At 44.5% G+C, this 25,085-nt stretch overlaps 1 protein-coding gene across 4 annotated transcripts in view; it reads left to right on the forward strand.

Annotated features, from left to right (window-relative positions):
* Window positions 1-25,085, forward strand: part of CACNA2D3 (calcium voltage-gated channel auxiliary subunit alpha2delta 3) — a 1,053,043-nt gene that overhangs the window by 823,974 nt on the left and 203,984 nt on the right. For 3 of the 4 annotated variants that reach the window (XM_049863210.1, XM_049863211.1, XM_049863214.1), the window contains one exon: window positions 17,086-17,169. The exons of the other annotated variant lie outside the window; for it this stretch is intronic. In XM_049863210.1, the coding sequence (XP_049719167.1) occupies window positions 17,086-17,169 (84 nt within the window). The remainder of the gene's footprint in view (window positions 1-17,085; window positions 17,170-25,085) is intronic. 4 annotated transcript variants of the gene reach the window in all.

The raw sequence follows: 25,085 nt of genomic DNA on the forward strand, positions 1-25,085 counted from the left end.
GAAAGGCGATGAGCGCAATGCAGAAATTCTTGAACAATATCATTATTATCACATGCAAAGAAGATTATGCTGAAGATCATTCAAAAGCGGCTGCAGCAGTGCATTGACAGGGAACCGCCAGAAAGTCAAGCTGGGTTCAGAAGAGGACATGGAACCAGGGATACCATTACTGATGTCAGATGGGTCTTCAGCTGGAAGCAGAGAATATCAGAAGGATGTTTACTGTGTTTTATTGACTATGCAAAAGCATTCGACTGTGTGGATCATAACAAATTACGGGTAACATTGCAAAGATTGAGAATCCCAGAACACTTAATTGTGCTCATGTGGGACCTGCACATAGACCAAGAGGCAGCTGTTGATACAGAACAAGGGAATAGTGCATGGTTTAAAGACAAGAAAGCTGTGTGTCAGGGTTATATCCTTTCACCATACTTATTCAGTCTGTATACTGAGCAAATAATCCAAGAAGCTGGAGTATATGAAGAAGAATACAGCATCAGAATTGCATTAAAAAAAAAAAAATTGTTGTCAATTCTAACTCATATTGACCCTATAGGACAGAGTAGAACTATCTCATACAGTTTCTAAGGAGTGCCTGTTGGATTCAAAATTTGGTTAGCAGCCATGGTTCTTAACCACTATGCCACCACGGTTTCCTTACAACCCATGACATGCAGATGACATAACTTTGCTTACTGATGAAGATCCAAGACTGCAGCCTTCAGTATGGACTACGTCTTAACATAAAGAAAACAAAAATCCTCACAACTGGACCAGTAAGCAACATCATGATAAACAGAGAAAAGATTGAAGTTGTCAAGAATTCCATTTTACTTGGATCCAAAATCAGTGTCTATGGAAGCAGTAGTCAAGAAGTCAAACAATGTATTGCAGTGGGCAAATCTGCTTCAAAAGACCCCTTTAAAGTGTTAAAAAAACGAGATGTCACCTTGAGGACTTAGGTGCCTGACCTAAGCCATGGTATTTTCAGTCACCTCATAATGCTTGTAAAAGCTGGACAATGAATAAGGAAGAATGAAGAAGAATTGATGTCTTTGAATTATGGCGTTGGTGAAGAATGTTGAATATACCATGCACTGCCAGAAGAAAGAGCAACTCTGTCTTGGAAGAAGTACAGCCAGAATGCTCCTTGCAAGAGAGAATGGTGAGACTTCATCTCACATACTTTGGACATATTGTCAAGAGGCATAAGTCTCTAGAGAAAGACATCACGCTTGGTAGAGTAGAGCGTCAACAAAAAAGAGGAAGACTCTCAACTACATGAATTGACATGGTGGTTGCCACAATGGGCTCAAACACGCCAACAATTGTGAAGATGGCACAGGACCGGCAGTGTTCCGTTGTGTTGTACATAGGGTTGCTATGAGTAGGAAGTGACTTGATGGCACCTAACAACAACAACAAAACAAAGACTGATGAGCACTCTCATCTCTCAAGCTGGTGTGCGTTCTACACTGCCCCCCGCAGAGTTCCTCAGTGGGATTAAGCTCCAGTTGCCCACAGTAGTCCCTGGTGGTGCAGTGGTTAAGAGCTACGACTACTAACCAGAAGAGCTCCTTAGAAAGTCTACAGGGCAGTTCTGCTCTGTCCTATAGAGTTGCTGTGAGTCGGAATTGACTAGAGGACAATGGGTTTGGTTTTGGATTGGCCTGCAGTGATATGACACGCTGTGTGGGCCACATTCTCTTCTCTGAATCACTTATTTCCCTACAGATCCCAGATAGTTCCCTCCAAATAAAAGCTTTGCACTAGAATCCTGGTATTAGGGTCTGCTTCTGAGATAATTCAGACTACAACAGTGGTAGATTGATATTTCTCTGCAAAAATTTATTTGTTGTAGACTGTAGTTTCAAAGGTAGTTTGGTATAAATTGCATAGAGCTTTGCATTAACCGGAAGGCATCGGGCACATTTTCCATTCTATTTCAGGTCCCTGCACATCTGTTCCCACTGTACCAGCCCACTTGGAGAACCTACATGTGGACTTAGAAGTACCAGGGAGCATTGGCTTTATGCTGTTAGTAATAGACAGTAGGCACTTTCAGGAAATTTGGTTTCAAGATAGGATTCTCTGCTGCTTTATTGTTTGCCAAAAGCATTTGACAAGGAAAAAGCTCTTCTTTTCACTGGACAGACTCTGACCTTTGTTCTACTAGATTAATTTCATATCTAGAGTGCTACATCTTGGATGATGAATTAGCAATAAAAAGCTCGTCAAAATGTAATCACATGCAATGTGTTGAATAATGATGTCTTAAAAATTCCTATAGATTTGTCTGCACCTCCTTCCCCTTGTGGGGGAAATGAGCCTCAGCTGCTAGCTACTAGTCCCGGCTGAGGAATGCAAACCCTGGCAGTATCTTGAGGCTGAGATGGGAGTGCTGGCTTCTATCATGGCCGAACGTCATCTAACTGATCAATTGCTTTTCTCCATGTGATGCACATCTTTATATAATTTAAAGGGCCACCTTAATGGGGGTAGAAAGACACGGGAAGTGGAAGCTCAAGGCAGAGTGGAACCCTCACCTCCTCCATCCATAGCTGCCTGGGCAGGGGAAGGGAGTTATTAATTAAAATGTTAACTGCCCAGACAATAGCCGGTAGACCAGCATGGAGAAAGCCTGAGAAGCTAGCATGAAAGCTTTCCTAGCTGTAAATTCCAGGAAAGTTTGTTCCTCCTTAATAGGAAAATCTCAGAGGAGACATGACTGACCCGCTTCAGTGGTGGTAGGCTTTCCCAAGGAGTCCATCTTTTTTCTCTCCAGGGAGTGGAACTTTGGCCTGTGAATCACTGGCCTTACCCTCACCCAATGGAGGGCTTCCTGTAAAGCCCTCCAGCTGGAGCTGACAGCAGAATATTCAAAGGATTCCTTCACTGTAAATGCCCACGCTCATTTGAATGAAGAATTCAGTCATTTGAATGCCAATGATTATTGCTCTCAGAGTTTACATTTCAGAAAGACAGTGCATCTGAATCCCCATGAGAGCATTAAATTGCTATCTAATTAGCAGTCCCAAATTATATATACTTAAAAGATAATTAAAGGTTTGAAGGCTGTTGGAATAACTGGTTATACATTCAAATGAATCACTAGAAATTTGTTAGTAATGTGTGGAGTTTTCTTTTATTTCTTGCTTTCCTCTTTGAAGTTCAGTAGACCCAACCTCGCAGGGTGAAGTCTGGTAGCGGTAAGATAAAGGCAGATGTTTTTAATTATTGTAGCTCAAACCCCCAAATAATTATAAGCAGCTGTCATTTTTACATAGTCCTAAATGATAAGACACAAAGAACGCAAATAAAATATGTTGAGACCATGGGCCTACCTGTCACACTGCCAACTTGACCCTGGCATTCTCTAGCCAGACTGCTCCTCACTTGACCTTCATGATCACATGACAGGCTTATGTATATCCAGAAGACAGCTCCCAGGTGGCATTTCCACATGCTCTGTGGTGATTGCTGGACAAAGGGTAATACAAGCACATTTGGAATATTGAGGCAAGAAAGTAGTTTGGCTTAAGCCAAGCAGGGCTTTTGCTGAAAGTTCTTCCCAGCCTCACTTCCTTCTTTTTCCTTAGAGTGGGCTCTACCTCTGTCCTCTCCCTACATACCACCCTTCCCCCCCCATTAGGTGGCCTGGCAAGTTTGCATTCTGTGGGCTGTAGACAGGGAATTCACAGGGCTGGCCACTGCTGTGCGCCAGCTGGGGAGGGCTAGAAATCCTAAGTGACAGGCTGACCTGTCAGCCCCAACCCAGGAGGCTCTGGATTTGAGTCTTAAATCTGATGCTTTCTGTACCTGTGTCTCCCTGGAAGGGCAGGAGCCTCTTGGGAACCAATTCAAGGGAACCTTTACCATAGCTACGATGGTTTCTCTTACTCGGAGTTAATGACTAAAGAAACTGAAGTCCACCAGAACAAGGCACACAGTTCACTCTAGGCAGAGCTGGAGCCAAACCCTGCAAGCGAGGAATCCAGACCACGATCTAGAGGGAAACCACACTACCGCCACCACCCCATACACATAATACAGACAAAGACACCACCTACCACACACATACACACACACCACGGGAACTTGCCAAAAATTAGACCAAAGGGCCAAGGACCCCTCTGCTAAAGAAAGCTCAAGTTAGTTTTAAATTGAGGCAGGAGCTGGCTTAGCAGACATATGCCCAAGCAGAAGGGATCACCCAGTGAGCTAAGCTTAGTTTCTTAGGGATGGTAAGAATAAGCAGATAAACAACAAGAGATTTCAGACCCAGGGTTTACCTAGACCTTTCAGAAACTGACAGGTATCACTGCGTATTATCACCTCTTCCCAGCAGAGAAACACAGAAATATTTCGCAGTTTCAGAAATGTATTCTGGGTATTAGAATCAGCTAAAATATTCTGCTCCCCATTGCCTCCTAGTGTTTCTAGCTGTGCTCTAGGAAGAGATCTTGGGAGTGACTTGGGGCGGGGTGGGGGGGCGCGGTGGGCAGAAGGCACTTGCCTGACTCCTGATAATATAGTTTGGATTCCCCTTAAATGCAACCTATGCCCATCCAGGCTCAAATACAAGTATAAGTATCATGCTCATATATATTTAATGGAAAGATTCCTTTGAGAGTTAATTTGAAATTCAGCTCCATTCAGCTATGGAGGTACAGGAGTCTGGTTTAAAATTCCTAGGTGGCACATTGGGTTAAGTGCCCAAGCACTAGCTGAAAGGTTAGAGGTTTAAACCCACCCAGAGGTGCCTCAGAAGTAAGGCTTGGCTGTATGCCTCCACAAAGTCAAGGTCTTGGAGAACCCATGGAGCAGTTTCACTCCGCACACATGGGGTCACCGTGAGTCCGAATCGACTAGACAGCAGCTGGTTTGGTGGTTTGGGGCTTTGGTTTATAGCTACCACAGGTCACCTCGTCTTCCCTCCCCTGTGTGTGCTCCAGGATGCGCCTCAGGCAGACATCAGCAGCCTCACCAATCTATGATCTTGGTTCGATGGCCAGGAGGCTCTCTGGTTTGTGTTTCTGCACAGCGCAGAGCAGTCTTAGTGGCCACGTGCCTGGGCCAGACCTCAGCTGTGCCACTGTCAGCTGTGTGACTGTGGGCAAGTTAACTCAACCTCCCCAGCCTCAGTTTCCTGCACTGAGAAATGGGGACAAAAGTAGTGCCTACTGGATGGGATCGTTAGGATTAAATGAGGTAATGTTCACAAAATGCCTCGAACAGGCCAGCTGCGTAGTAAGTGCTATACATTTGTATGTTAAATGAATACATACACTAATTCGTTTGTTGATTCTTTTCACTCATTCACCAAATATTCGTGGAGAACTTTTGCCAGGCCCTATCCTAGACTTGGAGGGTTTGATGGTGAACAAGAATTAGCCTCGTTCCCTAAGATACTCAGTGGGAAGGACAAGAGAGAGAGCAAATAATTTCCTGTACAGTGTGGTGGGGGCTTGGGGTGGGCTACCACAGGAGGCTGAGGAAAATGTGAGAACGACCCTACCTGACCCAACCTGCATGGGTCAGAACAAACCTCCCAGAGAAGACCAGGTCTTGGCCAATCTTGAGAGTCAGCAGGGAGGGGCCACTTGACCCTGGGTTGGAGTGAAGGGTATTTGAGGAAGATGGGATAGCATGAGCAGAGGCCTGTAGGCAAGAATAATGACAGCACTTTTAGCACCTAGCTCAGTCTGGCTGGAGAGTGTGACAAGAGGCGAGAGTGTTGAAAGAGAGGCCAGAGCAGCAACCAGAGGTGGTGTGACGGGACTTGTGGCACTCTGGCATGTTGGCCACTATACTGTGGTATATGAGGAGCTATAAGGATTCCAGGCCAAGTAGTGATGTGATCTGATTTGGCTTAGAAGAATCCCTCTAGCTGAACTTTAGAGAATGGAGTAGAGGGGTAAGACTCCAGGTAGGAAGACTGTGTAGTAGACATTTGCCATCCTCAAGGTGAGAGGTGACCGTGGTGGCACAAGGGATGGAGAGATGTGATGCGATTTGAAGAGATACTTAGCAGATAGAAGCAATGGGGTTGTGGTAGTTTGATGGGAACTGGCTGCTTTGCTGGCCCGCTGGCCTCTTTGATTTTACTTGTCAGTTCCCGCCTCTGCCCATGTTTCCATGGTCACAGAAAAATATAAGCCCTGAGAACACAGTCAACCTAGCAGGGGAAACTCTGGCGTTCCTTTGAGTCATGAATCATCAGAAGTCTCTTGGGCTTATTCGGACTGACATATATTGAGGTACATTTTTTTAAAGGTATATCACTATAATCAAGAATCAAGGGGAAAAAAAAAATTACCTGGGTCACCAGTCCAGGTGGCTGGATGGATCACAATGATGAATGAGAACTTGCTCAGCCTGTGTTCGGGGCATGGCTGGGGCAGGGAGCACATGGGGGGCAGGGTGGGACAGCATTGCTACATGCGTGGTTATGCTGCCAAGCACTCTATCCTCAGGGCACTCTTGGCTTCTCATCAAGGGCCACCCCAGGTGAGAAGGGAAAGAAGCTAACTGGAAGGATCACGGAAAGCCTCATGGAAGAGATGACCACAAAGTGGAGGGGGGGATCCCTTCATGCCTTCTCTTCCTTCTTAAATATCTTTAACTATTTAGCAAGAAAAAACAAATAAAGCTATCATGACAAGCATCTCCTTTAATAGAATTATAAATTACACACACACATGTGTGTGGACTTGATTAAGACTCAGGAATCTGAAGTGGGTTGGTACTATTACAGACATAAACCAGAGTCAAAGGTAATAGCAGTTGACTTGGATAGAAGGATTCTTTCCCTTCTTTCCTTAGTCCCTGTATCTATGGTATTTCACTTGCAAACTCACTGCCAGCTTCCTGCCCCTCGTGTCATTTGGCATAAGATCCTTGAAGGAGAGAGATCTCCCTTTTAGGACCGCCATCCCTGAGATGGTGAGACTAGAGCCCCCTTTCCGGTGACTGCCCTGGGGAGAGGCGTTAGGAATGGGGGTGACTGGATGTGGACCCGTATGACTGATCATGGAAGAATAACCAACAACAGAGAGAACTCATTCTACAGTGAGTGATTACAAGGAACATCCTTCAAAGGCTCACACCTTTTCTTACAGTGTGGGTTGACACTATTTTCTGATTTCATTTGAGTGCATAATAAGGAAATCCAACGTCTTTGCAGTTTCAAAACGAGAATTGATCTGTGGTGCCAAATTGTACCCCATCTTCAAAACAGCCTGACAGGTTCCATCCCCAAGAGTCTTTTGATATAATTAGCTGCTGAAAGGAATAATGTCAAATAAAAAAAAAAAAAGTTCCTTTCTAAGAGACACAGACATGCTCTCAAATGACAGAGGCCATCTTTCTATTGCAGATACTGTCTCCTGACCACCCAGTGGTGTTGGAAATCTTTGTATGAAATTGGCTTGGAATACAGAGCTCGGGAACTCAGTGTGACTCTATTTGAGATCTTGAAATCCATTCCGAAGGCTGCCTTGGATTTAACTTTTGCCCAGGAAACTTTAGAGAGGTTTTGTCTCAGAACGTTCTTATTTATCAGAGTCAATGTTCCCAAGTGCTCGCGTGTATTTTTGTATCATATGTAGCACCTGGGCGCTTTGTGCTTTCTTCTCTGGCGTACGGGCCCATCTTGTCTTAGTAGCAGGCCCGGGAGCTGCCACTGTCCCCCTGCCATCAAAGTCCCCTGTTCCCTGTCCATTTACTTGCATGAAAGGTTCCTCCCGCCTCAATCACTCAGCACCATTACCATGTTTATGACTCGCTTGCTATTACAAGACAGATTGGCTTTTTGAAAATGGGCGTTTAAATCCAGTTAGCCACGTTTGTCCTACAGAAACAGTGGGGGGGATAGACTGCCGGCCTCTTCCCCACACACAGCGTGGGTGACTCATGGCTCCTCAGCCCAGCCCTCCTCTCTGAGGATACTGATGAAGATAAAGGTCACTCGGATTTTCAAAGCGGCTTGTTAATGGTTGTTTTTTAAAAAAAAATACCAAAGCTGTTTTAGTTTTACGGCGATCAAAAGGATTTTGTAATAATACGAAGAGAGCACGTAGAACTTCTCATCTTGGAGATGCTTAAAAACATTAATTAATAAGAGCACAGTACCTTTTAGAAAAAGGAAAAGGCTTCTTGTCTTGACATGCCCTGCTGCCTGTCTCTCACCTTCCTGCTGGTTCTGCCACACCCTCCTGGCCCTGCTCCCCGCTGCTGTGTCTGGCTGCTCATCTGATCATGATCAGGTTGGGTTTCATCTCCCAGTACACTCTCGTTGGACTTTTTCTGTGGGCATAATGTCTATGTCATCAAGTCGTGTAGCTCATCTAGAAAAGCCTGGACTGTTGTGGGGCCATACAACCAAAGGCCCAGCATAATTTTTAGAAATCCTAGCTCAATTGATATCACTAGGTACTCCAGCCTTCTCTGAGGCCGAGTTGGAACCTGGTTCTGTTCAATAAGATACTGTATATTGACCAGAAGTCTCTGGGTGGTGCGAACGGTTAATACGCTCAGCTGGTACCTGAAAGATTGGTGCTGCAGTCCACCAGAGGCACCTGTGAAGAAACTCCTGCCTGGTGAACTGCTTCCCCAAAACTCGCCACTGAAAACCGTGGGGAGCACAGTTCTACTCTGACACACGTGAGGTCCCGCTGAGTCAGAACTGACTGCACGACAACTGGTTTTGCTGGTTTTTATCAAGCTGTAGCTTGGGATTTTGATCGTCACAGCCACTCAGTATATACTTAAAAAACAAAACAAAACATTGCCATCAAGGCGATTTCCAACTCACAGCAACCCCATAGGACAGAGCAGAACTGCCAGATAGGGTTTTCAAGGAGTGGCTGGTGGGTTCAGACTGCTGACCTTTTGGCTAGCATCCAAGGTCTTAACCACTGCACCATCACGGCTCCCAGTACATATTTACTAAAAAAAACAAAATCAAACGTACCGCCGTCGAGTCGATTCTGACTCGTGGTGACTCCTAGGGTTTCCGAGGCTGTAAATCTCTACAGAAGCAGACTGCCACATCTTTCTCCCACAGAACGGCTGGTGGTTTTGAACTGCTGACGTTTTGGTTAGCAGTTGATCGCTTTAACCACTGCGCCACCAGATCTCCTAAGTATATACTAAAAAAACTAGTTCCTCTGAATCTGAAACTGATTTCTTGCACCCTTGGCCATCAAGTCAGGTTCCGGTGCAGCCCAAATGAGTCAGCTGTTAACAGGGGCATGACTGACTGTGGGATGATTTCCAACGTGGTTCTGCAGCCATTTATATGCCCGCTGTATGCGGTCCCATCAGCAGCTGCCATGTACACTTAGGATCTGAGGTACTACTTGAGGAGGGAACCACCACAGGGGAGGCAGGCAGAGGAGCAGCGCAGATCGCAGACTCAGGAACGGGGCCGGAATCTTATTAGCCATGTCACTGAGTGACCTGTGCCCTGCCTTCAAGCTCCCCGTCTTCACATCTGTGAAGTTATTACCCCGCACTAGGAGTTGTGAGAATTAGACAAGGTATGTCTACAACTTAACACAGTGCCCAGCCCAAGAAGTACCACCCTTCAGGAAGAATGGTAGGAGGTAAGGGAAGCTGGCCAGCAGAAAATAGTTGCTGTTTTTTTTTGTTTTTTTGCTAAAGGCAGTCACCTGGAAAGCAGAACAGATTGGTTGTGACATTATATGAATTCCTTGCTGGAGGAACAATGAACTTGGAAAACTGAACTGCTGAACAGTAACTGCTCAAAAGTGCCTACCCTCTGGTGAGGATCTCTGCACTGTGAGAGAATGGCTTTTTTTTTTTTTTACACTTTTAATTAAATTGCAAGTTTTCTACAATGAGCAATTGTTACATTGATAATTAGAGGGACAAATAAGAAAAACAACAAGCATTCGAACCATTAAGATTGTGGCCCTCGTGGCTTCTGCCGCGTCTTCATTTGCAACTAGGAATGCAATCCAACTGTCAACTTCTGGGGGAGGAGACCACCACACTGTCACAGAATCACCTGGCCAACAGTCCACAGCACCATGGCCATGTCTAAGACACATTACATGACCTTGAGAAGAATCACCCACCAAGCCAGGTGGGAGCTACCCCCTTAAAGGAATGGAGTTATTAATAAACAATGATTCTGCCAAAAACCATTTTATTCCATGAACTGGCTCTCTAGGAATGACCTCTGTGAAGCAGGGGACTGCAATATCTGTACGTCAGTAATGATATCAACAGAGTATTGGCTGAGTCTGCATTTTTTCCAGTCATATTTGTTAGGATGCTCTATGTGCTATGGTGTTGGTAAAGAATACTGAATATACTGTGGACGGCCAAAAAAAATGAGCAAGTTAATCTTACAAGAAAGGCAACCAGAATGTTCCTTAGAAGCAAGGATGGTGAGACTTCGACTTGTATACTTTGAACATGTCATCAAGAAAAGGACATCCTGTTTGGCAGAGGGACAGCAAAACGAGGGAAACCCTCCCTGAGATAGATTGACACAATAACCGCAAGAATGGACTCATACACACCAGCGATCTTGAAGATGGTGCGGAACGGGAGTTTCCTTCTGCTACACATAAGGCTGCGGTGAGTTGGAGCTGACCCTACGGCAACTTACCAGGACAACAGCGTGCTAGGCTTTACTCAACCGTGTATACTCCCTTTTGTTTCTCACCATAACTCCATGAGCGGAGTGCTGTTGTTGCCATCTTGTAGGAGATGAACATGAAGCTCAGAGAAAGAAAGAAGTGCCTCGGAGCACACAGCTTGTAGGTGGAGACCTGGTTAGAACCTGAGGCTGACACCAGAGCTCCAGCTTTTAACCACTCTTGTAAATGACCACCCTCAACATAACCACATTCTCTGCTGGCAAGTTGTGATGGCTCCTTGAGGGCAAGAGATTTTCCTTCACAGAGTGGCTTTGCCATGCTTTTCCAATGTTTGCCTGAGCCTGGCTCAGGACCTAATAGATACTTGGTGTCCAGCAATATTTTTGGTTGCATGGGTGAACAAATTAATGGAGAGAGTGAAGGAATGAAGTGCCCGGCAGCCAATCAGCCCCTACTCTGTTGTGTATGGAGGAGAGAAGGCCTCCTTCCTCCTCCTGGAACCATCCCTCAGCCTCTGCAAGAAAAGGAAACTCAGGGCCTCGGAGGAGGTGATGAAGGTGTTCACCAGCTGAGGACCACGACTGCATTGGAAGAGAACATCTGCCCAGACAATTGCTGACTCTTGGCCTGGGCCTGGCCCCTTCTCCAGATGGCATAAGCTTTGGCTAAAGTTTCTTCCTCTCCAGTTGTGCGTTTCCCACCCCCATCTCCTTCCTTCCTGTTCGCAGCATGGAGCGGCATGTACCATTATCAGTTATTAGCACTTTCAATATTTGTTACACAGAAGCTACGTAGATGTGTGTAGCTTGTTCCCTTTGGCCCTTCCCAAAAGAACATAGAAAAATCAAAAGGTGTGTGTGTGTGTGTTTTTAACCAACATGGCTATCACCTCAGCCCATCCCAATGTCCTGCCAAAGCCGATGATCTGCAGGTAACACAAAAGAACGCTCACGTCCAGATAGTCAGATACAGCAGGGAATGTTCTGGCACTTCTGGCATGCCTCCAGACAGTTCCAGCCTGCTCCTCAGATGGGTGTCTTTCTCGTCCCGTGTCCTCCTAGGCCACGGGCTTGTTTGTGTGTTCCCCACATCTGGCCTTTATTTGAAACCCCGCCTCAAAGTATTTCATAGCACAGATTATCTTTCCTTATTAAATTCTCCCCCGCACGTTTTTTTCATAAACCAGGCACCAAAAACGACAGACCTACCTGTGGCTCTCAACATTTCTGTTTATAAACCTTTGGAAACCGTTTGCAATTCGTTAATCACATTTTCAAAGGAAGTTACAGATTATAGATACACTAACAAATGCCATATACGATGCCTCGGCCCCAGTAACGAGATCCTCACGCAGGAGAAGAGGGAGGTGTGTAGCTGGTGGACCTGGGATTTGTCCTAGGCCAGAACTACAGGGCAAGGGGAGACCTGGCCTAGAAGCCAGAGATCCGAGAGATTAATTCTTTTTCTGTCACTTTTTTGCTCTGTGGCCTCACGTATGTCTGCTCAGGGAAAGCAGGTAGAGAAGATCAGCTGTGTTCACACATAGTAGTGTATCTTGATAAGCAGTGAAGTACTTTGCGTATCATGTGTTCCTAAATAATCCTTAGGTACCAGAGTTTATTACCAGAAAAAAAAATTTTTTTTTTATTACCAGAGTTTGGGAGTCCTTTGAAAGTACTTAACTTTAAAGAAAAATAAGTAGATAAAGGCACTAAGTATATAAGTTGGAACTCTGTTGACTACTTAATGATTGAAACTCAAGTCAGCTTTAAAAATAGAAAAAGACTTAAGAGCAGAGCGGTAATGTGGAGAGAATGCATTGGTACATGAAACATCCAAGGAGCCCCAGGTTTCAGGCCAGCTTGACCCAGGAGCTCTCACTGTGTTTTCAGAGCTCCTTCTTCGTATCTTTTCTCTACTTTCTCTGCACAAGCTTCATTCTCAGAGCCCTGATGGCACGGTGGTTAAGAGCTTGGCTGCTAACCAAAAGATTGGCAGTTCGAACCCAGCTTCATTCTCAGAAAGGGTCTCTCTCAAGTTGTGGCATAGATAGACACCAGCAACTCCAGGCTCACAGCCTACCGCCTTAAAAAAAAATGCCAAAAAAGGAGAACCTCTTTTTCTAGATAAATCCAGGATAGAGTCTTATTTGGATTGATATGAGTTGTGTACCCAGCCTGAGCCCATCGCTGTGGCTTGGAGAGATGTGAATCTCCTTCGCATGGGCAGATCACATGCCCGTCTCTCAGCCAGGGCTGATCTTGCCTTCACTGAAGCCATATTTACAGAGAGTGAACACCAAGGGGTTCCCACAGGGAGACCGGGAGATCACTCTGGAAAATGTGGGGAATGGGTGGTGGCAGTCCACAGCATGGTGCCCACCATATACATATCTTCCTAGTGTCTCTAATTTCTAGGTTTCTCATGTGCTTGCTTAATGGGAACAAAGCTAAAGGTGGAGTTAGAGTTAGTGTGCTGAAGTTTGAAGTCCCTGGGTGGCTCAGATGGTTATGCGCTCAGCTACTAACCACAAGGTTGGTGGTTTGAACCAACCCAGAGATACCTCAGAAGAAGTCTTGCATTCTATTTCTAAAAGGTCACAACTTTGAAAACCCTATGGAGCACAGTTCTACCCTACAACACATGGGGCTGCCATGAGTCAGAACTGACTTGATGGAAACTGGTTTGGTTTGGGTTTTTTGGTGCTGAAGTTTCGGGTTCAGTGGTAGAATTCTCACCTTCCACGTAAGTGACCTGGTTCAATTCCCAACCAGTACACCTCATAGCGTTTTGTTGCGCTGAGCATGGGATTTCCACGAGTCAGGGGCCAACTTGATGGCAGCTAACAACAACAATGCTGAAGTTTGCTCATAGCCCTCAACCTGTATTATCTGTGCAGCAGACCACCGACTTCTCTTTGTCTCAGCCCAATTAGTCAGTCTGCTACATTCCAGTTTATATCCTAAAGGAGCTCACCCAGTCAATCAGGTCCCAAATGGAAAATGTTTAGATCAATATTCAGTTAAACAAACATTGTGGAGCAGCATTCCTGGAATGAAATTCCAGAAGGAGTATCCCCAACCCCTGTCCATTCCTTTCAATAAAATTAAATTATATAAAATTGCTGGAATATGGTGGCTCAAAGACCAGCATGTTGGGAAATCTTTCTATCCCTCACTCTTGAATCTCCAGATTTCTTGAATGTCTTTGGTGCAGTGTACTGTGTTTCCTTGAGTAGTTACCAAGAAAAATGAAGACCTCTTGGTTTGGTCAGGATTTAAGGATTCCCTGCTGATTCCACTTTTGTCAAGTGCCATCGAAAAGGCCATGGGTTCTTGTAACACAAATAGGAATTTTCTGCCAGGAGAACGTTAAGTCCCAGCTTGTAAGTCACGGGCCCAGAGGAGACATGACTGTACTTGTCTGACACCATCATCTTCAACAAACGTTTCCTGCCAGCGACAGTTTGTAGAAGAGTGACTTGCGGAATTATTGAATGGGTCTACCTTATTTCAAGGAAATGAGATATTAGCCAATTGTATGCAATGAGCCTGTGTGTTCCCCCAAATTGCATGACTTTCTGGAACCATATTTGCTGTGTATGAAGAATTTGTTCTATGCTCGCTACTGTGCCTTCACCTGTAGTCTCTCACTTAGCCCTTTCAGCCTGACTTTGCTGTAGAAGTATTACTGTTTTCTCTGCTTTCCAAATGAGAAAAAGGAAGCTTGGAGTAGATGGCTACCTTGCCGAATGGCTGAGCCACTGTGGTCTTGGGCATCTAACAAAGCCATGGGCACTTTTTCTGGGTACAAAGGAACATTTGATGCTCTAGACCTTGGGGTTTTGTGAAATTTCTTTAGGAGTGGTAAAAATAACACGAATCTTAGAGATAAAAAATCTCTAAGGAATGGTGGTGGGTAGAGGTATCCTCCCTCATCCTGGCTTTACGAACTTATTGAACTTACTACTTAATTTGTTATTGTTGGTTGGTGACGTTGAGTCAATTCTGATTTATGGCTGGATAGGGTAGAACTGCCCCGTAGGGTGTTCTAGGCTGTAATATTTATGGGAACAAATTGCCAGGTCCTTTCTCCTGGGAAGCCTCTCGGTGGGTTCAAATCACCAGTCTTTCAGTCAGCAGCCAAGCGCTTAACGAATGTGCCGCCAGGGCTCCTAATTTTTAACTTGTTAGAGCCCGTTTTCTCATATGTACCATGGGCCTTAAATTGACCTCCCGGAAACAGTATTAAGGTGATAAACTGTGAGTCCTCGGGAGAGAGTGAAGCACGATTTGATTGACTACACACCCCTCGTGCCTTACATTTAATAAGTATCTGATATACGTATATTCTATAAATGAATAAAGGAACACTTCAGGGTGACCAAAGAAGAACTTACCCCCTAAAAAAGAGTTTAGATCCAGCATTACGCTACTCATGAAATTGTGAGAGCTCTGCCTTTAAAGGCCAGAAGCTGCATTGCATGAACCTCTGGGGTGCGTAGTAGTTCTCAGTAATGCTTCTTACTAACATGGGGTTTGGGAGCCATTGGCAAGGAGCCCTGCTGGTGCAATAGCTAAGTTCTTACAGCTGCTAACCGAAAGATTAGTGGTTTAAACCCACCCAGCCACTCTGCGGGAGAAAGACCTGGTGACCTGCTTCTGTAAAGATTACAGCCAAGAAAACCAGTTGGAGCAGTTGTACTCTGTCACATGGGGTCGCCATGAGTCAGAAGTGACTAGATGGCACGAAACAACAACGGAGGCCCTAGAAGGACTGTCCTGGCTCTGACTCCTCAGAGGGCCATCTTGAGTCCCAGCATTATATGCCCCTCCACCATCACTCCTCTTCTCTGCAAGGTGTGGTCAATTCCTAAAACTTTGTCCTGTTCCTCCTGCTTGGCCCAACCCTGGCTCTCGCGAAGGCCGAGCTGCCTTGCACACACTAACTTTCCATAACAGGATCCAACTGCTAATCTGCTATCGTTTACAGTGGCTTCTGAGGGAACCACTTCCCTTCCTCTTCATCTGGAGTGGATCTGATGTCGTAAAACTGACCGTGAATGTCTGTTAATTGGAAACCTAAGAGAGGGGAGTGGAAGCACAGATGACCGGCCAGGGGGGTGGTTGTCGGAGCTTTAGAGGAGGGGCTGCCTCCCAGGGAGGGGACTTCTCCCCAGATGTCGTGGAGTTCCTGAGATGCAGCCGGCGGGTAGAGGAGAGCCACTGGGAAGCACTTGGCCCTGTTTGGTCCCACAGCTACCCAAGCTGTCCCCATCTGGTCTCTCCCCACTGGCTTCACTGGGGACCAGTCTAGACCCGTCTGGTTCAACATACCAGCAGGGATGTTCTCTCTCATGCCCACTGTGTCTGCAACACCTGTCTCCATAGTAGCCAAACCTGTGATGTGGAGTCTTACAAATACTTAGGCTGAAGATGCAGCTCTCTTAGAGACTTATCAATTAAATCAAAAGGCCAATCTAGTGACAAAAACAAAAAATAAGTATGCATGTAAATATATATATATATATATTTTTTTTCCAATGTGCTATTAACCATACGTCCTGAACTTGCAAAGGGGCTGCTTATCCTTAGCTTGCAGTAGAGGGCAGACTTTCCTACATTATAAACCCCCAACAACCAACATTAAAGGCCTCAAGACACATGAACATCTTGTTCATAAAATGGTAGGCTTGCAGGGTGACTAACGCCCATGATTTAGGGGGAAAGAAACTCAAGCCACTTCCCCGGTTATTAATGCACTCATCAGCTTTTCCAGGTGAAATGCCCTAATTTAGGCGATTCAGTCTGGCAGAGATCCCCCATGCCCGCATCTTTGGGTAAAGCAGCAGTGCTTCTTAGTTCAGGGCTGCTGCGGCCAGTGTGATAGGAAATTGAATGTTCTCCGCGTCTGACAAAACGTTACTAGCGGGTTGAGCCTGATTACAGACATCAATGCTATTGTTTTCTAGCCATGAAATAAGGGGTAGGTTTGATCAAAGGGGTAGGGGAACTATAAAGCATCAGGGGCCTGCCACTAGATTTTTCGTAAAAGTGTATAAAAATCCCTTCCCAGTGTCCGGATGGGGTGGGTTTTAGAAGCTTAGAAGGAGAGGAAAAGAGAAAGATCTTCCCTAAATATACACACATATACCATCTGGGGAGAAAAAACCTTGCTTTGTGGCTGGAGTTTTTGAATCAGAGAGTCTACTAGATAAACTCATAAAAAGGAAGAGGTGATTTTTCCCACCGCTCCACCCCCACCACAGCATACAGTAACGTTTCTAATGAGCTCGGCCTTAGCTTTCCTGCCATGGCAACCTTGAGCTGCTGTCCCGCTGCCAACTCACAGTCCTCATCCTGCAAAACAGGACCTGAGAGGGTAAACACTGCTCTGGCTGATGATTTCATGGACATCTTTTTCTTTTCCTTTCTCTTTCCCCTGCTAGTATGAAGAAGGAAAAAAGCGAAGGAAACCTAACTATAGTAGCGTTGACCTCTCTGAGGTCGAGTGGGAAGACAGAGACGATGTGGTAAGTGATTTGTTGTCAAGCCTCCTGGGAAAATCTGTGATACCCACTTCTGTACCTAGAGACTGTCCCGGCAGCTGGCCAAGAGCCCACCAGGGGGACACCTGCCCAGCAGAGGGACATGGACACAATGGGCCTTTTTACCACTTCTGGGGTTTTATAACTCTCTCATCAGCTGGACCAGTTATAGACAGGCCAGTCACCCGCCCCTTTGCACAGCCTACTAAAATGGTCCCGTGGCAGACCCTGGTCCCCCCTGCAGCTGATTGGCCCAGCTGCTTCCTCAGTGCCTTCAATGGGCCCAGCACCCTGAGTGGAGTCTGGCCAGGCAGCAGGAGGCTTGGGCTGCTGCAAAGTCAGGGCACGTGGAGGCCAAGCAGGCAGGTTCCCCCACCTACAGAATTCACCTGTCGAGACATTGCCAGCACAGCTTATGTTTTCAGAGAGCAGCCTAGTGCTTTGCAGGTCCACTTCCCTCCTGCTGGCATGGCCCTGTTTCCGTGTTCCCCAGCCGTGCCTGTCTCTCAGGCTGCGTTGCACAGCGCCCCACACTAATTTACCACACAGGCTCAGCCTTCCCACTGCACTGTATCAAAAGCTTTCCTTATGTCCACCACTTAACCCCATCAAGCCTTTTTGTTACTTCGTCGATAAATCAGATTTGTTAGACACGGCTGCCTTTGTGTGAATCAGGGGACGGACTGTCCCTAATTAAATCGTGACTTCCCGGGTGTTCTGCCTGGGTCCTTGCTCTGAAGTTCTTCTTATGATCCCCTTGTGCCAAAGTCACGTTCCTCCACCTGTGCCCTTCCAGGTTTGTCTGGGGGCCTTTCCCAAGTCTCCCCATTGCATTAGCATTGTTTCCATCCCTCATTCTTTTGTGCTTTCCAAGGGGGGTTTGAGTGGCTCCACTTGAAATTCCCAGGCTGGGCTCTTGGGCCTTCCAGAAGGGTGACCACCATCACCGCTCACTTGGTGCAGCTTTTCTACTCTTCACAGTCGCTGCTCCCTGGACTGGCTCAGCTAGCAGAAATCTCTGCTTTCCTTTCTCACCTGTAAAGTGCAAGAGTCCTGCCTGCTTCAGAAATTTAACGTATTCTTCATCTGTACTGAGTCTATTTAAATCCAAGTTTAGACAAAACCACTTTGCCATTTAATAAAGGCAACTTCCTCAGCTTGCCTGTCTCCCCACACGCCAGTATTACAGTGTCGCATCACCTGGTAGAGCTTTGTATCTTCTTCTTTCAACACTGTCACCAGGATTCCTGTCAGGTTCTTTTGATTGTACTGCACCTCATATACATACTATGCACACCCCACCTTTAAAACCTGTTCATATCAAGTGGCAGCATAGATCAGTCATGAAGAGCGTAACTCTGAAGCCTGGCTTCAAATCCCACCTTTGCTGTTTGCTGGCTGGTCTTCAGATAAGCACTTAACTCATCTGCACCTCAGTTTTGTTTTTTAGTTTTTATTTTCCAGCCAAATGAAAAGGACGCTAATAGTATTTACCTCACAGAGCTGATGCCTCAAAGAGAATGAAACAATGACTATAGCATCATTACGTGGGCATGAGGGGCATACTGTGAGGAGTAGTCCTTACTGGAGTTATCCTCATCATTGTTATCCATCCCTGGCTGACCTTCTCACTAAAGAATGTCCCCTGGACTTAACAGCCCGTTCCTTGTCTCATGAGTCTTTGAAAGAGCGCATTCCATTGTTTCCCTTTCTCTTCCATCTTCACTTTATCTGTTACTTTATCTTTTGTTTGTTTTGATGTCACTTGACCTTTTTGTTTTCTTTCCCGGAAACTTTAAGCTTGTCATCAGCGTGTTTCTCCATCCTCGTATAGTTCCCATTTCATTAATATGGGAGCCAAAGTTAAAACACATCCTCCATTACTGAGCACTAGACAGACACTCTCTCCTTTGCACATTCCTTCGTCACCTGTGCCCAGGTTAATTTTCAGTGCACTAGTATCTCCTTTTAACTGATAATGCTTTGGACAATGCTTTTGTTTCCTTTCTTTGTTTTCCTTTCTTATCAGAGCCATAGGGCATCAGATTTCCCAGTCTCAGGTGCTTATTCTTCACCTTTGTCAGACATCACAGGACTGGGTTCGGGGTGTTTCTACATTGCAGACAAGTTCAGTGATTTTCTTCTCTACAAATTGGTTTCTAGTTGTATCTTTGGTCTGGGTCTCTTGCGAGCCTGGGGAGCAGGGTGGGTTTGAAAGGAGAATTGCATTCAAAGCCACACGTGTTTGACTTAGGAAAACCTAAGCCACCGTTTGTGTACTAGAGATTTGCACTCTTCTGATCAGAGAATTCTGGAGTCTGTAGAAAGCTTCTCTGTGAAGACTGTACAAAATCCCACAGGTCTATATGCTGACCATAGAAGTTTCCATCAAAGTATCAGAGGGCAGGGTTTAGATCCAGATCTATGAAAGATCAAATGAGCAAATTACACTGAGGAAGAAGCACTGTGAGCCTACCCAGCTGCAGAGAACTTCTTGAAACTTCTTAAAACTACTTCTCTTGGACAACCAGACTCTTGTTGAATTTAATGACCGTTTTTTTATAACATAGACCCTGTGTGCTTCCAAAAGTGATGTGAGGCCACTTATACTTTTACAGGACATGGAAAAGAGACTGGTTAAAGTTAAAATAAGAAGAAAAAGAAGAAACCACTTGGAGAGGGACCTATGGCTCAGGCTCTGGATGGAGTTAGGTATCACGTCAACGATGTACCAAGGAGGGCAGTTCTATAGGGGACCCATGAGCCAGGAGAAGACCTTGAGAGGTACATAGCCTAGACCAAATCACCACGGTCAGTCACCTCTGAGAAGGAAAAAATATCTTTGAAAAACAATGTGTTTATCCTTCAGTTATAAATTCCCAGAGATGGCTGAAGGAAGTAAGGATGGTGCTTGTCTTCCTCCTATTGCCTTTTAGTCTTCCCTAAACTTGCCACAGCAAACATGATTATAAACAGAATAAAACGAATATAAGTGGGCATAACTACCATGTATTGAACTCCCGCTATGTCCTAGTACTGTTTTAAGTGCTGCTTATGGACTCTTAGTTATCTAGTGCTAAAAACAGAAATACCGTAATTAAGTGGCTTTAACAAACAGAAATTTATTTTCTTGAAGTTTAGGAGGCTAGAAGTCTGAATTCAGGGTGCCAGCTCTAGGCGAAGGCTTTTTCTTTCTGTCAACTCTGGGGGAAGATCTTTGTCTCTTCTAAGCTTCTGTTCCTTGGCAATCTTCCTGCGGCTTGGCATAGCTCTTCTCCCATCTCTGCTTCTTAGCTTCCTTGTTTAGTCTCTCTTGTATCTAAAAAGAGATTGACTCAAGACGCTAATTGACGCCCTACACTAATCATGCTCATAAATATAACAAAGACAACCTATTAACATGATAAACACACAGACCAGTGGAATACGAATAAGAGTTCAGAAATAAACCTACACATCTGTGGTCAGCTGGTTTTTGACAAGGGCGCTATGTCCATTCCATCGGGAAAGAAGAGTCTCTTCAATAAATGTTGCTGAGAAGACTGGATTTCCACATGCAGAAAAATGAAGCAGGATCCATGCCTCACACTATACACAAAAACAAATTCAAAATGGATTAAGGACCTATATATGCAAACTACTTTACCGACCATGATGTCCTTCTCTACGGATTGATCACTCCTGATAACATGTCCAAAGTATGTGAGATAAAGTCTCACCATCTTTGTCTCTAAGGAGCATTCTGGCCGACCTTCTTCCAAGGCAAATTTGTTCATTCTTTTGGCAGTCCATGCTAACACCATAATTTAAAGGCATGAATTCTTCTTGATAAAGTAGAGGGTCAGCAAAAGAGAAGGAGACTCAGAGAGATGGATTGACAAAGTGGCTACAACAATGGGCTCAAGCATAACAACGATTATGAGGATGGCACAGGACCAGGCAGTGTTTTGTTGTGTTGTACATAGGGTCATTATGAGTTGGAACTGACTTGATGGAACCTAACAACAACATGTGCAACCTAAAACCATAAAATTGTTAGAAGAACAAGCAGTGGCAACACTGTCAGGCCTAGCTTTCAACAATGGATTATCTAATATAATGACAAAAACAAAACAGCAAAAGACAAAATAAATAAATGGGACCTCATAAAAATTCAAAACTCTAGTTCATCAAAAGTCTTTACCAAAAAAGTGAAAAGACAAGCTACCAACTGGGAGAATATCTTCAGAAACAATATATCCAACAAAGAATCTAGTAAGAAATATATATATATATAACTTCAACAACAAAAAGATAGATAATCCAATCATAAAATGGGCAGAGGACTTGAATAGACATTCTACTGAAGAAGAGATTCAAATGGCCACCAAACATACGAAAAGATGCTCAGCATCATTATCCATCAGAGAGATGCAAATAAAACCACAGTAAAATAACATTTCACTCCCACTAGGATGGCTAAGATAAAAAAAAAAAACACAACAAATGTTGGCGAGAATGTAGGGAAACTGGAACCCTTATCCATTGCTGGTGGGAATGCAAAATGGTACAGCCATTGTGGAAAACAGTGTGATAGTTCCTCAAAAAACTAAAAGTAGAACTATCGTAAAACCAAAAAAAAAAAAAAAACCAAACCCAGTGCCGTCGAGTCGATTCCAACTCATAGCGACCCTATAGGACAGAGTAGGGCTGCCCCATAGAGTTTCCGAGGAGCGCCTGGCGGATTCCAACTGCCGACCTTTTGGTTAGCAGCCATAGCACTTAACCACTATGCCACCAGGGTTTCTGAACTATCATATGACTTAGCAATTCCACTCCTAGGTGTATATTTACAAAAACAAAAATAGTAGCTGCTTATGTACAGCTAAACACCTCATGGGATTTGGGTCCTTGGTTTGGAAGTTTAGGGTCATGGTTTCATGAGATGTCCCAGTTAATTGGCCTAATAACATGTTTGGTGCTTGCTGTTCTACCTCCTAGTTTGTTGTGTAGTGCCTTACTTAAGGGGTCTTAAAGACTTGGAAGCAGAGACTCTAAAAAAGATGTGTACACCAATGTTCATTGCAGCACTATTCAAAATAGCAAAAAGGTGGAAACAACCTAAATGCTAATCAGTAGAAGAAGGGAGAAATAAAATGTGGTACATACATACAATGGAATACTACTCAGCCAGTAGGAGAAATGAAGTCTTATTGTATGCTACAGTACAGATGGAGTTTGAAGACATTATGCCGCACAAAATAAGCCAATCACAAAAGGGCAAACACCGTACAGAGACTGAAGGTTATCAGTAGTTACTGGGGTGGAAGGGAAGGGGAGAAGGGGGGTTATCAGTGATGGAAAAATCACATTGATTAAGGGTAGGGTTGCACAGCCAATTATTATAATTGAGGTCAATAAGTTGTATACCTGTAAAAAGTGAATTGGCAAAGTTGTGTGATAGATATATTTACAACAACAACAAAAACAGTAGCTGCTTATGTATAGCTAAACACCTCATGGGATTTGGGTCCTTGGTTTGGAGGTCATGGTTTCATGAGATGTCCCAGTTAATTGGCCTAATAGCATGTTTGGTGCTTGCTGTTCTACCTCCTAGTTTGTTGTGTATGCCTTACTTAAGGGGTCTTAAAAGCTTACAAGCATCCATCGAAGGCACAACAGTTGTTCTTTATTTACCTGGAGCAAGAGAGGAAGAAGGAGCATCAGGAATAAAAGGAAAATGTGAGATGTATGGCTAATTGCTTCCATGAACAGCTGCCTCCTTTGCCATGAGACCAGAAGAACTGGATGGTGCCTGGCTACCATTACTGAACATTTTGATCGAAGATTCCGTAGAAGAATCTTGATCAAATGGTGGAAAATGCAGAACAGAATTTCTAATTCTCTAGACTTTCTGGAGCCATGGAGGGTAGATAAACCCCTGAAACTATTGCCTTGAGATAATCTTTAAACCTTAAACCAAAAATATCCCCTGAAGTTGTCTTAGAATCAAGCAATAGTTGAGCTTAACTAATAAAAAAAGGTCTGCCTTGAGCAATATTCTCTGTTAAGAACAATCTATGTGGGATCGAATTGATAACAGCAACTTGAAAGATTAGATAGGCACCTTAGGGGGAATGAGTTTATGTTAATGAGGGAGGAACAACTCAGGAAAGGAGAGTGACAATGTTTGCAGGACTTGAAGAATGTAATCAGTGTCACTAAATTATATGTATAGAAACTGTTGAGTTGCAACTGTCTGTTTTGCATGTATATTCTCAACAGCAACAAATAAAATTTAGAAGAAAAAAAGATTGACTCAAGGTATACCCTGTATTAACCCTGCCTCATTAACATAAAGACAACTCATTTCCAAACTGGATTATAACCAGAAGCATAGTGGTTAGAATTGGGGGGAGGCACAATTCAATCCATAACATTCCACCCTTTGACCCCCAAAATTCATGTTCTCCCCACATACAAAACACATTCCCCCATCACATCATCCCAAAAGTCTTAAATCATCTCTTAAGTCTGAGATCTCATCTTCTGAATCACATAAATCAAATATGGATGAGACTTTAGGCATATTGCATCCTGGGGCAAAATTCCTCTTCATCTTTGAACCTGTGAAATCTAGACAACAAGTTATCTGTTTCTAAAATATAATAGTGAAACTGGCATAAGGTAGATATCTCCATTACAAATGAGAAAAACTGGAGGGAAAGAAGGGATAATGTGCGTCAAACAAGTCCAAGGCTCAGCAGAGCAAACTGCATTAGTTGTCAAGGCTTGAAAATAATCCTCTGTTCTCTGAGATCACTTAGGCAATGGCCCTGTCCTCCAAACTGTGAGTATTGGCCATGCTCTCTGGATTCTTGGTGGAGGCCTCTCGGCCCTGGGCTTCAACTCCACCTTCCAGGCCCACTGGGATGGCAATTCTGCTCCTTCAGCTTTAGGCGGCCTCATTCGTCTAGTCTATCTGAGTGGCAGCCACCCCTCAGCCCCTGAAGTCCCCATTCTTCTACCTCTTTGGCATGGCAGCCCCAGCCCCTCAGCTTTGCGTGGCAGCCCCACACTCCAGAACCGAGTTGACAAAGATCCAACTCTTTGACACCTAGGAGGCTGGGTTCCCACCCATTTAGATCCAGGAGTCCATGGCCCCATCCTTTGAAACCGAGAAGGTCCTGTTTCTTATGCTCCTTCCAACAGTTTTGCTGATCTCTGAGCTGCTCCAGGGGATGGTCCTTTTTGTCTCTTGGAGGACAACAGGTGTAACTCCTTTGGCCTGTTTTCCTGTCTGTAGAATTCCAAGAAGCAGACAGCATTCTTTCCTGTCATTCTTTTCTCTGTCCCCTTCAGTCTAAGCTGATGAGTTTTCTGCTACGGTAGTTGGTAAGATCTATCAGTCACAGGCTTAATCTCTTTTTAACAAAAGATTTTGTAGCCACATTCTCGATGTACATTCTAGGGCATGTGTCCTTAATTTGTACGACAGAATTTTACATATCTTTAAGTTCATTTTAAGCAGTTCATTTTTAAGTACATCTCTTTCCCCTTGCATTTTACTATAAGTGGCAAGGAGAAACCACGTGGCCCCTTTAAGACCTGGCTTAGAAATATCCTCAGCCAGATACCCAAGTTCATCACTTACAAATTCCACTTTCTGGCAAACGTTTGAACATAATTCAGACAAGTTCTTTGCCATTTGTGTAAAGAACATTGCCCTTCCTCCGCTGTCCAGTCACTTGTTCATCATTTCCTTTTAAAGCCTCACCAGAAGCACATTTGACATTCACATTTCTAGTAACATTCTATTGCTGGTGTCATACATATTCTCTGAGACAATACTTTCTCTATAGCTCTCCTCACTTCCTTCTGAGCCCTCACCAGAATTGCCTTTGATGTGCATAATTCTACCA

This window comes from Elephas maximus, chromosome 20, assembly GCF_024166365.1.
Source record: "Elephas maximus indicus isolate mEleMax1 chromosome 20, mEleMax1 primary haplotype, whole genome shotgun sequence".
Lineage (NCBI taxonomy): Eukaryota > Metazoa > Chordata > Mammalia > Proboscidea > Elephantidae > Elephas > Elephas maximus.